General features: G+C 40.6%; 1 protein-coding gene across 1 annotated transcript in view; it reads left to right on the forward strand.

The window, feature by feature from the left end:
* ADAMTS12 (ADAM metallopeptidase with thrombospondin type 1 motif 12) overlaps window positions 1–15214 on the forward strand; it is a 170428-nt gene that overhangs the window by 79961 nt on the left and 75253 nt on the right. The window contains exon 4 of the mRNA XM_050913345.1: window positions 14400–14596. Within this exon, the coding sequence (XP_050769302.1) occupies window positions 14400–14596 (197 nt within the window). The remainder of the gene's footprint in view (window positions 1–14399; window positions 14597–15214) is intronic.

The following is a 15214-nucleotide window of genomic DNA, read 5'->3' on the forward strand; positions in this document are numbered from 1 at the left end:
GTGTCTTCAGACTGATTTGTCATTTTTAGGCTTTTACATAGTAAAACTCAATGGTAGCAGGTGAAATGGTTAGAGATGCTTCTGGATTTTCTTGTAGGCTTGGGTTTTGCTGTGGAAACCGCTTTGGTACTGCCATATTTCCAGGAGATCTGGAGATCCCAAGATGAGAGTGCGCAGTGGCAGTGGCAGCCTGGAAGGGGTGAAGCAGAACTGTGAGCTAAGACGTGTTTGCCAGGGGCTGTTGGATTACACTTCGTTTTGGAAGCACAGGCCAGCTGTATTTGCTCTCTAATCACGCTATGTGATCCAGCACAGTATGTTTGATACGCCCTCGCAGAGGCAGTTGTTCCTTCTAGATCTGCAGAACTTCCTGAGCTTACAATTAGTTACTAGCTTGCTGCTTGGCATCAGAAAATGGAGGGCAGAGCTGAGCATCTTGGGTGTAGAAGTGGTTGCATGGGGGTGCAAAAGCTGCTGTGGGTGAGGTGCACAGGGAGCACTGCTAAGCTGGCTGTGCCAATACAGGCTCTCAGCATAGACTAATTTTTCTCGATTCTCAGGCAGGTCTGGCACCATGACTTGAATTCTGTGGTGTCTCAGCCTGTCTGCTGTGCCACATCCAGTGTGCTGCAATAATTTCTGGTTTGTCCTGAGTAACCTTACCTTCAGCTGAATTAATAAGCAGGTAGAGTTTGTAGAATGAGAGCACTGGAGAATTCCTGAGAATGCCAATAACACATAAAATAGCTAATACAAATACCAAATTGGGATTTCATCTTTGCTTTGCTGACAGCCAAGGACACTAGTTTTTCAACTCCAAATACTTTGGAGTATTTGGAAAGCACTGATTACTGTCTTACTTTTTAGCTTTTAAAACCCCTTTCCAGTCTTGTTAGTGCACACTACCTATTAACTGTGAGAAACTATTTTGGGGAAAAAAAAGGTGAAAAGGAATGTGTTTATATCCATGAACAAAATAAAATATTGAAACACAGTGCTAAAACAAAGCCTGGCAATTTATATAAGGAACACTAGTGGACCTTCTTTTCAGCTCCTTGGATGGTTGAAAAAGTTTTATTTAAAAGTTACAAGAGGTACTCCAAATACTTTATATTGGGTTTTAGAGTATTTTTCTTCCACCTCCGTCTCCCTCTGTGTGTTTTGCTAAAAATTGTATGATACATTTTCTTTGATGTGGCTACGATGTACAGTAGGTAGTTCTATGGCTGACATAGAGGGTACCTTCTGGTAAGTTTTGAAAAAAATGGGGTTCTGTCTTCTACGTTAATAGACCTAAGCTAAATGTAGAAAAAAGGAAAGTGTAATCTAGATAATTTTTTAGTATTTTCCTGTCCTTTTGTTATTATAAGTCAGGATTTCAAGGCAGCTAAGAGACAATTTTTAAACTACTGGTTATAAGATCAAGAAATTCTCATTGTCAGTGCTCAGTGAAAAAATCCTTTGTATATTTTAATGGATGCTTCATTGGTTTATATAAGTAAATGCATCCTCATACATTTTTACTTAGATATTTAGGACCTGGGGTGAAATTATTTCTTAACCAGTCAATTCTGCAAATACTAAGACAAAGATCTGTCTAGAACAATTTTTTTTTTTTTTTTTTTAAATTTTACGTGTTTTATGTTTGGACATGAACTCATCTATTTCTGTCTAGTGCTTTATAATTGGACTGTCATGTTACAGCTGGAGAACTCTCTCAAATCCAGTCTTGAAAAGATATTTTTAGCTGAATTCTTGACTTATTTTCACATCTGGAAAAGTTAAAGTAGGTAAATCTGTCTTCTTGAAATCTACCCAAGGTTTTTGTGGTGGCAGTGCCAAAGAATAAGGGGATGCCGGCTGGGGTGGTTTCAACTAAGTTCCCCAGTTCCCATGCGTATCCTCTCTGTTGACGTCTTGAAAGAGATTATTTGAAATGTCACAGTTTAAGCTGTACATTTTGAAAGCTGAACTAGAAACTATTATTTCTTAGAAATGTGAACATATTTGAGTAACTGAATGAGAAAAATACCCGGGAAATACTAATCCAATGCCAGAATGTGTAGGAAAAGCCTGACATTGTAAACGTATAGAACAGCTGCAAAGGCAGGCAGTTTATATGATGAATGTAAATAGACATCCTCTGTAACAACTTTGCTTGAAAAAATTTGTTTAAAAGATGCCAGTGGTATTCCTGTATATATTCTGTTTTACAGTATTACTTTTTATCTGTGAGTGCTGAGCTGGCATTTACTCTCATACTGTAACACTGTAGATATTCATGGCAACCACTGTTCCTACACAATGAGACCATGTTTGTGCTAATGAATGAAATACTCCAGTAGTCTTTGGCATTGCTGCCAAGTAGCACAGAACAGTCTGTGTGCATACATTAAATTTTCTCAGCTTCTTGAACAGAGTGGCCAGATCCTGACTACTGAGAGGGATTCCTGGCCTGTGTCCACTCCTGTGCCATGCTCAGGAGTTGATTGAGAGTGTGCTCGCTGGCCCTTACTGAGGCCATACCGGGAACCATCCACTTCAGTAGAGTAGGCAAACAAGTTCTAGTGTCTGTGTGTGTTTGTTCCCTGACTATATTTAACTTACTGGAGTAGGCAAAGCCTGATGGGGCAAGTTCTTGTATTTTTTTTGGTAAGAAGGAGAGGACTTGAGAGGATGGAGTGCTATTTTGCTCCATGAAGCTTCAGGAGTGGCATTATATATCCGTGGTACACAAAGAGCGCATCACCTGGAGAGGAACCAAGTTAGTGGTGGGTGCTTTGTGCCCTGGCAGAACGTCTCTCTTGGGACAGCGAGGCTGCTGAGCTCTTCTGGCAAGGATGGCTTAGAAATGTAAGGATGCCATTCACAGAAAGCCAAAGGTGTCAGTGTTTTATAGCTGAAGGTCAAGCAGGAATAAGCCAGTTATATTAGAGTACTGGAGTTTCTCGTCACTTTGAAATAGAAGAGTCAAATAGAAGTTTGAGGATTGCTTCTCCATATGGAAATATGGAAGCAAGTTTTCAGGAGCGATTTCTGGTTGCAGCTGCTGAGGTATGACCAGGGGGTTGGTTTTTGTACAAAAAGTTTCGGTTCATTGGTCAAGCTGGAAAATAAGAGGGATTTGAGTGTAAGAGAAAAATGACACATATGTTAGGGTGCACTTTGAAACGTGATTTTGTTGTGATGAAAAGCAAAAGGAAAAATAGAAAGTTATTTCAGGTTTAAAACCGTTTTGCTCAGGCACAAATAAAGCATTTTTAATTTCTAGGGTGAAATGAAACATTTTTAGCTTTCATGTTCTTCAGCCTGTTTTAAGTAAACAGAACTATTCAGGTTGAAAATGGTTGCATAATTTTTAAAAAAGTCTAATTTTGAAAGTATTGAAGTGAAGCATTTGACTTTTACAATGTTTCTTTGACAATTAATTTTAAAGTATCAACATGAATTTGTGAATAGTTTCAGCTGACCTGAATCTACATTTTTGGTGACAAAAGTAGCGGATTGAAAATTTTCCTGCAGCTCTGGACCGTGTTCATATGTCAGAACAGCACTTTCTCAGTCACTTGAATGTACAGCTGTAGAGACAACCAGTTAAACATTGTAGTAATGTCAGAAATCAATGCTGTAATAGTATTTTGATGAATACTCCCTATGCTAACTCATAGCAAGTCAAGAATACTGGTCATTAGTAACTGTTGTTACAGAATAGTGTTTCTGAGCCTTTTTTTAGTTGCAGCATCAATTGGTTTAGGTGAGAAAACAAATGAGTATTTTGTACAGTTTTCATTTATGTCCAGCTAAAAATTGGCTAAACTTTGAGTGATCATTTGTGGCTCTTCTTTTGTTGGCTTGCTCATATGTGTAGAGATGTTAGGTTTTTTTAACTGTCTTGTACATTATCTGTGGATCATCAGTGATCAGGAAACACTGCTACAGAACACTTCAGACAGTCTGTAACTTAAGGGGGTCAACTTTAATAGTTAAGACTAGTTAAATAACAAATATGAGCTATACTGGATGCCACTGCTAGGTTTAACCTCTTGCCACATTTTTCCCAATCTGTTACCACAGAAATACCATCAGTTTTTGTTCTCTTTTTGCTGGGAAGTGAATGAAGCAAATACTAGAATTATAAAGAGAGGTGAAATGTAATGCCTTTTAAGATGCTATCAAAAATAATCTCTATGTGTAGAAAACAGTGAGATGAGTATCTGTAAGGTAGAGGCCCAGTATACTGGTAATATTGCCCAAGTGCAAAAAACTCTGCAGAATTACTATTTCTGGTAGTAATAGCTGAGATGGAAAGAACTGCCATTGACTTCCAGAAGTCAGTGGAGATAATGAAGAGCGAATCAGTGTTTTTAACGTACAATGTGATTTGGAAGCTAGAGACAGTCAATTATCATGGAATATTGTTAAGTTTCTGTTTCTTTACAGAGGCTAGTCAGGCTGTGAGCTGTCCTCATGACAGAAAGCTTTATACAGAAAACATGAAATGCCTTGGTTAACTACAAGAGACTGCCCCAGAGCAGCTACTCAATAACTGTTAGGTTTTCTATGGAGACTCAATATATGTAGATACTGTTCATTCATGGTACTCGGTAGGATGTCTGGAGGGGAGGATACATGCTCTGCGCTTGGGGACAGTTTGGAAAATAAAGAGCTCATACCTGTCGGTGACCTAAGTAGTTTTGACAGACTTGGAGGACCTGTTTTGGTCCCTAAATGTTTTTGGAGTCTGTTCTGTCCTCAGCCAGTCCATGTATAGGTAAGTGCGCCCTCTCCCAATATGTAATTTGATGTGATTCATTCCACAGTTCACCTAGGACGTGGCAGATTTCAGCTTAAGCTTTTGACCTGGAGTCATATGCTGAATTCCTGTATTTTTGTAACACTTATGTCACAAATACAACTGACAAAATCTGCCACTTGCAAAGCAAAGTTAATGCTTCCCTCAGCTGAAAAATCTCTCCATGATTCAACTTTTTAGCCAGGAGAATATGGATTATTAATTCACAAGGTCGAAGAAGATCTGACAGGAACAACTGTCTGCTTGCTGGTTTTGACTGTTAGAGCTGTCTGGAGCTTCCTGGGGGATGAGCTGAGCAGCACTTTCCAAGCTGTCTTTGACGCAGAACAAGTCCAAGCAGAGTGGAGGCGACGGAGCAGAGTGTGCTGACATCTGAGAGAGAGAGAGTTGGCCCTAAAAATGGTATGAGGGCTTCAGGATGCCTGGGCTTGCTCATGGGAGTCACAGCTGAGCTGGAACCTTCAGCGAGGGGAGTTGTTTGGTGTTTTGGGAAGAGAAGAGGTGCAGTTAGGGCAAGAGGCGCAGAAGAATGCAAAGAGATCGGGACGAGCACGAGAACAGAGGTGGGTGACGTGAAATAGCTTTAGTTCAGCAGCCATGCTTTTCACAGACAGTTGCAAACCAAAATGCTGAGATTCAGTTCTTGTTAACTTGGAATTTTCTTTGTGAGGGTGAAGCTATGAGCTGGAGCAGGGTTGCATCCCGCAGGGAGGCTGCATCCTGTTTTGGGACCACCCAACAGGCTGGGTAAACACAGGAGTGGTGGCATCTTGCAGCTACTCTGTGCTGCCTCTGTGTGTTTGCCTCTGACTTCCTATCCCTCCATGAGAGGAGGCAGGAGCAGCTGGTCCCAGCTGGTTCTGTACTGATCATATGCAAACACAGAGAGACGTAAGTGGCTGGTTTTGCATTAACAGAGAGGAGTTCCTGTGGTGCACAGGTCGGCTCTTGGAGACCTAGAAGAGGCTCTTAAACCCACCCGACATTTCTGGTTCTGCATGGGGGAGCATAAACAGGCAAAATAGTGCTGGGCATATTGGTTTTGTGGTGATGGTGATAGTACAGAGAGGATTTTGTGAAGTGTGTCTGTGTGGAGGGAGTCCTTTCTCAGTTGTTGCAAGGCTGAAAAAGCTAATATGGGCATGTTGGGTGTACGGAGCAGCAGTCTGTCCTCTCCAGGGAGGTGCAGGGAAATCTCAAAGTATTTGCAGAGAGCTGAGCAAGACTGCAAGTGGGAAGAGAGGCCTCTTGTTTTCCCTCAAGGGGAATCCCAAACCCTCCCCTTCTGCTCTGCAGCTGTTTATCCCTGGTCAAACCACACGAAACTTATACCCTGGCTGGAGGATGGACCGGTGTGGAAGGAAGCACTTTATGGACCAGAGGAGAGCATTATGCTGACATACCTGCCTCCTTTGCAGTACTTCAGCTTGTGGTTCTGTTGGGGAACAAAAGAAAATGTTTCTTCATTTTAGGACTTTGATAGGTAGCTCTACCATGTAGAATTTGGTGTCTGATAAAAGAGGAGCTGCACAACATTTCTGAAGTAAAATGTTTGCACAAGGAAATGCACCAGTTTACTTATAATCCCTGAATCGAATGTGATTATTCTGAGTCATTTTTTCTTGACGAGAGGACTGCAAATGTTCACCAGTTTTAGATTCGGTTAGTATTGTGAATTCAAATATGTAAGTGTGGGTACATAAGCTGCCTTAATGGCTTTTGCCCAAGAGGAATGGCCCTCCCCAGTCCCTGTGGTACAGCACCCAGCCTGCCGCTGGGTACACAACTTATTAAAGCCCAGGAGGTGGAGGCCCCTTTCAGCTGACTCTCAAGTCCCTATAGTGTCTGGTTGCAATCTCCACAGCTTGAAAACTATGTTCCTCTCTTGTCCCAACCACATGCAAAGAGCAAACCTTCCATCTAAATAGCTCACACTGCCCAAATCCTTGGAATTACAACCCTTAGTAGTCCTTTCCTGTCCTTTGCCTCTTCCAGCATAGTTTTGCTTTTTTCTGGCACCTTTCCTTGTGTTGATACTCTCTGTCCACCATTCCTAGGTTCTCACCATCTCTTGAAGCTTGGCATTAGGGCAGCCTGCAATGAGTGCCTGTCGTGGAAATCACACGTAACTTCGAAGAACTAATGGGCACTCCAGAGATCTGTGCTGCCAGTTTCTGGGTCCTGCTGGTTCATAACTGTCTTCTTGTCCGTATGTCCAAGAAGCTCCACAAAACATGTGTCCTTCCAGAGTTTCAACACTTTCTTTCACTGCTGAATTCTGTAGTGCCTGCAGAAACTTGCCTGCAGCATGCAAGCTTAGGGAATAGATTCATAGAATCATTTAGGTTGGAAAAGACCTTTAAGATCATTGAGTCCGACCACTAACCTAAAACTGCCAAGTCCACCACTAAACCATGTCCCTAAGCGCCACATCTACACACCTTTTAAATACCTCCAGGGATGGTGACTCAACCACTTCCCTGGGCAGACTGTTCCAATGCTTGATAATCGTTTCAGTGAAGAAATTCTTCCTAAATCCAATCTAGACCTCCCCTGGCGCAACTTGTCACTTGTTACTTGGGAGAAGAGACCGACACCCACCTCGCTACATCCTCCTTTCAGGTAGTTGTAGAGAGCAATAAGGTCTCCCCTCAGCCTCCTTTTCTCCAGACTAAACAACCCCAGTTCCCTCAGCTGCTCCTCATAAGACTTGTTCTCCAGACCCTTCACCAGCTTAGTTGCTCTTCTTTGGACACGCTCCAGCACCTCAGTGTCTTTCTTGTAGTGAATGAGATCCTTATAGTCTTTTAGCCTTATTCTTATTCCTGACTTAACCAGGTTGGTGACCTCTGATCACCAGCATATAACCAGTTTGGTTTTTCTTCATTATGATGTGAATGAAATTTATGGAACATTAATAGAAATTTTTTGAGTCTGATTCAAGAGCTTCTGGATGCTATTCGCTTAACCTTGCTGGAAAGCAGATCAACCCTGACAATGCACAGACAACTACTTCAAGATGTCACTTTCAGTTATTTGCATTAATTTTGTGCAAATGAATTTTCATATAGATATGTAAAAAGAAGAAAAATTATTAATAAAGCCCATGTGTTTAAATTCTCATTTGCATCATAATGGGTCCTGAAAACTGCCTTTCTCTGTCATTCTTAGGTCAACAGTTCTTAAATTATTTGGTAAGAGACATTGAGACATAGACATAATTTATTGGGAATTTTTAATCTGCAGATTTGTCTTACAGTGAGATGTATTCTGTTTTGGAAGATACTTGTTTTTCATCAAATGAAAATAGAATTGTTCTGCAAGTTAAATTGTTTTCGGATGCCTTTTTAGCAAGTGCTAGATAAATTCATAGAAAAGTCACCTTGTTATTCTAATCCATCACATCCATGTTTTCACCAAAATAAGAGGAACCAGCCACTGAAGTTACCAAGTGAATGAGCATGGAAAGTTCAAATGACATTGAGTACTGTACTCCTAGAAAAGCATCTTATGCAGCTATAATTTTTTATTGTCCCTTATTGACTTGGGTTTAATCCCTGGGGAAAAAAATAAGAACATTCAGGCAGAAGGAAAATCATGGTTGCAAAATGTAGGCAGCTCCAGGCATAGCTGTTTCCCACGGCTTTGTTCTCTATGTACCTCCTGATGCCAGTGGCCCAAAACATTTATCATTCCATCCTTCCAGCGTAAGTGGTAAAGAGTGGCAGACACACTCAGCAGTAGTATCGGATTAAGTGCATCAGTCAACACAGGTCCAATTTTAGCTTCATTCTGCATTAGAGTGATGTGACTCCACTGTTTGATACTTCATGTTTTTGACAGCAGGAATGTTAAACAAAGTTTGCAAAGTTGTAAGCTTTCCTTCTCTGTGCTTATTTTTGTTGGGACTTGAGGGTTGTCAACATGGGGAAGTATGTGATTAAATAGCTGTAATAGTTTGCTGTGTGAACACTGCTTCACACTCAGAAAGCATTTGTGTGATTTAGCTTAGCCTGTTTCAGAAATGCTTATAAAAAGAGCTGCTTTGGTTACCTGTTCTGTTTTAAAGTCACATCCTTTCTTCCTTGTTTTACAACAGTTTTTCCATATAGCATGTGAGCCCTTACTCTCACGTTGTCAGCATCCAGGCTTAGTTTTGTTATGGGTGTTTGTAACCACGATTGTATGTATAAGAAGACACTATGTGTACAAAATTTCTAGTGTATTTGGTTTCACTGAGCTTTCCTAGATATTTGCCTTATTTATTTCCACAGGGATAGTTAGAATAGGGGAAGGAGTTCACTTACTGTATTTGAGTTTTATGAATAATTAGTAAGTTCTTGCAGTAAATCAGCTATTAGAGTTGCTCTCTTCCTTCATAAGTGAAAGAGGAGAAGGTGCCACCGTCTTTATCCAGAAGTGTGGTGGCTAGAGCACTGTCCTGGGAAATCCCAAGTACTTTATTAGATCTAGCCCAAAGCTGATCGGATAATAATCACTTTTCTGAAAACTTTTGCCTTACTATGCTTTTAACTCTTACTAACTGAGTCACTCCTCAGCCTTTCCTGTATTTAGTCTGTGGTTCGACTTGTGTGTACTTTTTAGTGCTAGGTTAATGTTATTAATGATGATTTCATATGTTTATTCATCTTCCCTTGTACAATGGCTCTGTTTCAACAGAGTTTATTGACCTCTTGAAGAACTCACTTGAAAACTATAGTCTTTTGTTAATACTTAAACTAAAGGCACGTCTTAGAACAAAGACAAAGTGAAGGTTATAGGAAAAATCATAATGTAGCAAGTTCTGAACGGTGTGGGATTTATTAGTCTAGCATCCCTAGCATCGTTCATACCTGATGTCTGGAGATGTAGCGTTTTGACTGTGAATAATATAGAGTGGTAAAAATGAAAGAGCTCTTGCACAAAGAGAAAGGAGGTGAGGAGAGAAAGTGAAGACATAAATCAGTACTACTATATTTTGTCTGACAGCCTTCAATCGTAGGCTGCATTCTCCTCTTCTGGGAATTTCCAGACATTTTCACCTTGCTTCTTCAAAGCCCTGTGTATCTGCAAAGATGATGAAAGGTGGCTGTGTGCAGTTAGCACCCTGAGGTCCCCTTGTGTTGCACTGTATGCTCCGCTCTTGCTTGAGCAACACCTGCAGGAAACAAAAGTGGAAAAAACCCCCTTTGATATGGAAATCTCACATAATGCCTCTAAGTGAGGTGAGTCATATCTGTTCTTTAAGGGATTTTGAGGGGAAAAAGGCAGAAATTAACAAAAAACCCTAATCAAGCAACATTTTGAGTGGATGAGTTGTTCAAAGTGAAGAACAATTTAAATGTTTTTTATAGTGAGTCTATTGACATTACTTCTTAAAGGTTAGAAAGCTCTTTCTTAATAGGGATTGGCAAATTATGATATAGTTCTGTTGTCATCTAATGAAAAGTTGAATTTATTTGCTAAAAGAGAGAATATAACTTTTCTTTCCTACACAGAAGCCATGTAGCTTTAACCTGTAATGGAGAAGTTTGTACAGTACTGTTTTTTCATATATAGTTGAGACTTACAGTTAACTTAAAATCTTTCCTTGTAGCCGAGGGTTGTGGGTCCTGTATGTTGTTGAATTAGTCAAGTAGGATTTGTATGGCTAGTTTCAGGAGACATTTTTATTTTTCACTAAAAACAATTTGGATTTTGATTTAAAAAACCAACCCTTTTGCTGAAATTCATCAGCCATTTCTAACTAGAAGTTGATGAAATGTTGTCATCTACACCATTTCTCCTGGTTATACAGTGATATGGCTGGATCTCACATATGGCTTATGGAACATTCTGTGTGACTTGTTTGGCTGAATCAGGTCTTCTAATAAAAGCCTCACATCTGCAAAATTATCTCCCACAACAGATAGAAACTTCTGAGTATTGCTGCTTGAATTTCATGCAGTTTGTTAGCCGAATCTCTTACCAACCTTCTTTTTATTTAGTCTTAAACTGTCCTGGGTATACTTTCAGCAGTACCTTCATTTCTATTCCTAAGGACTCCAGCACTATATCTACCTGTGTTCTATCTCTTTCTCAAAAATACATGGAAACTTTCAGGGTTCAAGTACGTCCTTTCTCTCTTCTGCTGCTTGTGGAGTGTGCTGTGGTCAGCAGTTATGATGGAAGAGTATGGGGAGGCAGACTTTTCTCAGACAGTACTCTATGTTACTAGGTCTCAGACCATCCAGCACTTCTTGGGTATTCCTGAACTGGTGGGCTCCTAGCCAAGATTTCCATTCCTGGAGAACAGGGTGCCTGGGATTTCTCAGCAAATCTGAAATCACTTGCAACACTTTGCTAATTTAAGGTAAAAGCAAGGTGAAATTACTTACTTCAGAATGAAAAGCTTAACAGAGACAATCGTCATTTGGAGAGACATAAAACCAGAAGTAGAACCATACTTTATAGCTGCCTGTATGTTAGTGTAGCTCCCAGAGGTTCTCCCTCTCTGCTTCATCTAACTAAAAAAGCTGCCAGGAGACTTAATATAGCGGGGGATCCAGTCCTTAGATGACACTGTTCCAGGTTAGATCCCTGGACCAGAGAGGATCGGTCATTGAGGAGAGAGTTTTGTCTGCAGAATCCTCTTGCTACCTGGCATTAATTCTCACAACTCCAATCTCTTCTGAGATTTTCCTGTGGTACATAGCCTCATGTTTAACCAGGACTCCAGAGTTTTCCCTGAGGATTGTTCACTGTTGCAGTCTGTATGGCTTTAAACATTTTTACCTCCAGTGCTATCATCTGTCCAGACAAAACTCTTTGCTAGATGTGAATACAAAGCCTGACAGCTAGCATGATGTTTTATTTGGCCATAAACAAATCACTTAACCAGCAATCTGAACAGAATTTTTTGTTCAGATAGCTGTGGGGAAGGTTTTTCTCAGCACAAAACCCATAAAATGTAGATACTGAGAACTGTGCTTCATAGAAAAAAGAATGCTGAAAACCATGCAAATGTACAAGGGAGACTAATGAATGCAGCTCATAAATAGCCCCTCATAGAGATGACTATTGCAGTAACTGAAGAAAGATTGAGGGAGACAGCAGGAGTGATGCTGCAGCCTGGGTTAGTGGGGTTAGGGTAGAGGTTATAGCAGTGATAGTTGCTACAGGGACTAGTCCTATAGACTATCCAAGGATAGTCCATTTCCCATCTCTTGAAAGAAAACCCCCCAACTCCCAAACAAACAAAACCAAATAAACCACCCACTTTCTTTTCTTTGTCTTTACTCACGAATTATATTCTTCCATATAGACAAGAAGCTATTTTTCCATGCAGCTCATTCTTCAAGATTAAGATACAAAAATGTATGCCTTTCTTTGAGTCCCTTAGCTTGGTGGGAAGGCAACTTTCTTTATTGACTAACTTTTTTTACTAGTTGACATATCTACAGGACAAAGTCTCTTTGTGTGGGTGCACAGGATGACACTGACAAGTGATTTGGGTTGGTAATCACAAAGGAAATTGATATACTTGGGCTCTTTATTGTGACAGTGTACAGATAGTAAAAATTACAAGCTTACATGTTTATTGGAATTTATTTACATTTATTCAAACTTCTCTTACATTCAATTATTTTTTTATGCTGTTTGCCTTGCCAAGCAGGTCAAAAATGTTATGGTTCTCTGTCCTTCACAAGTAGTACTTTCAGCATCTTTTAAAATGCAAATGCCAGTTCATGCAAAAAGAAATCTACTTGCAACTATTTTTATTTATTTATTTATTTATTATAGTATAAATCTACAATATAGAATACATGACATTCTGCATAGTATATTAATTCAGCTTCATACAGTATCCTTTAAAAGGTGGTCCAGGGACGTACAGGTTTCCATCTAGTAGAATGAACCTGACTGCAGTAGGTTTGTAGGTTTGTGTGCGTTGTGGTGGTATGTGCCTGGTGCTGGCTGAAATCCTGAACTGGTTCTGCGACGCAGTGCTAACTCGTCACAGCATGTGTCAACTAATGGAGCTGCTGTGTACTGCAAACTTGTGCACTGCGGCTCAGTTCTAAATGTGATGTGGCTGCTGTAGTTTTGGTTATTAATGTGGCATTTTTCAATTTTACATATAATGTGTTATCAGTACCAGCATTTCTTTCTCTAGGCATCTTTCAGACTGACCTCAGAGAATTTCTAAAAACCTGTGAATCTTCTTTTGCACATATACAGTAAACCAAGATATCAAGCACCTTTTACGCTGACAGATGTATTATACACATCATTAATAGTCCAGTGGTGCCACATTTTGTAGACACGCGAGATGCCACAATACATTCTGGCTGCACTTAAGTCTTCTAAACGGCAAGCAACACGTTCATGACAAAGGTGTAACAGATCTTCTGCTGGTGTGAACACAAAATTTGGTACCTAGCTGCCAGGTCATCCATTCTTCAAGGGAGAAGTGGTCTGGGTAACTGTCCCTCAACACTTAGTAGTGCTGGGAGGTGAAGGTAATGCTGGATGACTGTCCCCTGCCACACAGGAGTGGGGTAATGCCGCACAGGCTGTAAGCACTTTGAGGCAGGAGCTGTCTTTCTGGCCTGCAGATGTGCCCCATCTGGAATAAGGACATCCTCTTCCATGAGTGAGATGCCAAAGGACTGCTGCAGTATCTGTAATAGCAACAAGCGCTCCTGATCCTTCCTAGGACTCGGGCAATCCCAGCACTGTAGAAGTGTTTCTCTGGCTTCTGGCTTGGAAAAATGCCACCAGTTGCTGTCAAACTGGCATCTCTCACTTCTTTTTCAGGCCTAGGGGTATTTACATCCCCGGTATTCCCCTGGTAACACAGTCAGCTGGTGTGCAAAGCTAGAATCAGTGGAGAGTAATTAGCCCCACTGAGTGCTGTGCAAAGTTGCTAGCAACTCTGCAGAGCAAAGACTTCTTCCCAAAAGGCTTTAGATGCACAGATCCCAAAATTATAGTGGAAAAGGTGTCTCGCCTGTCAGTCAGACATGACAGCAGCTGAGGAGCCCACGGCCGTCTGCCTGGCTGGTATTTAGATGACACCTACTGGTGAAGTGTCCCCACTCTTCAGGGATATTTTCCATGCACAGAACAAACCATTCCTGGATGTGCCACAGCACTGGGCTTGACGTGCCGTCCTGCTAAGAATAAGAGCTACCTGTGGAGAAAGCATATTCCTTATTTTAAATATGAACTGGTGTCGTTAGCGAGTTTAGAGCAAACCACAGAAGAGAAATTCCTTGAAAGTAGCATCCCCAATTCAATTTTTTTAGCTTGGCTCTGTCTCGCACCTTAATCCCTGGTGTTTGAGTAGGGGGAATTTCTGGATGCACGTTTAATCCATCTAGGGGGGTATTCAGAACTTTACTGGACAGGGCCCTTAGCAGGCTGGTGTCACTTTGGAGTTGGCCCTGCTGTGGGTCAGGTAGGTGGCAGCCAGAAGTCCCTTCCAACCTATATCATCCTGTGATTCTGCAATGCTGCCATTCTGTCTGCAAGCGTTACAGCCATACACTTCAAATCAAGCTTAAAAATATTTTCAAGTCAGCATTGCTTCTTACTCTTCCAGATACCCTCAGCTTTTTCAAACAGCAGCAGAATCAGAGGGAGAGATGGGAACAAAATCATATGGCTGTCAGAAAGGTTTCTCGGCGCTCTGTCAGCAAGGAGCGATGGGTGGAGACGCTTGTGGTTGCAGACAGTAAGATGGTTGAATATCATGGAAGTGACCATGTGGAATCATATATCCTCACTATAATGAATATGGTATGTAAAATATTTCCTTTTTTTAGATAGATGAATGAAGCAAATTTTAACTTGATTATGTTACTGATCTCCTTGAAACAAGTCTGTAACATTGTTCACTGAAAGAAATGTAATATCATTCATATATGTTCATTGAAACTCTGTATTTTAAAGTATTTTTTACCTTATATTTTGCATAGGTGCATAGGTATAATTTTTCTCTGGATTTTAAGTGAGAGAAGTTTCATAGCTATAAATGCTAGCACTAATTTTCTTTCCACTGAAATTCCCTGTCTCCCCTGGAACCTGTTGCTCACTGGTGATTTCAGGTTGGTAGCTACAGCAACAGAGAGAAATTATACAGTTTTAAGCATATGGATTCTTTCCCATGTCTGTGCGTGAGAAAGGCACGCAGGAGCCCAGTGGAAATCGTAGTAACTTAGCAAGAGCTAAAATATCAGTATGTTACTGTTTTGGTCACAAATCCAAACAGCACCATATGAGCTATTATGAAGAAAGTTAACTCTGTCCCAGTTAAAACCAGTACAACTGTTTTTCCAGATAAGTATCCTGCCTATAATACAAAGTCCACATTGCAAAAAAAAGAAAAGTTTAACTTTCAATGTTTTCCTGTGTGGC

Source organism: Gymnogyps californianus, chromosome Z (genome assembly GCF_018139145.2).
Source record: "Gymnogyps californianus isolate 813 chromosome Z, ASM1813914v2, whole genome shotgun sequence".
In the NCBI taxonomy this organism is placed as follows: Eukaryota; Metazoa; Chordata; class Aves; order Accipitriformes; family Cathartidae; genus Gymnogyps; species Gymnogyps californianus.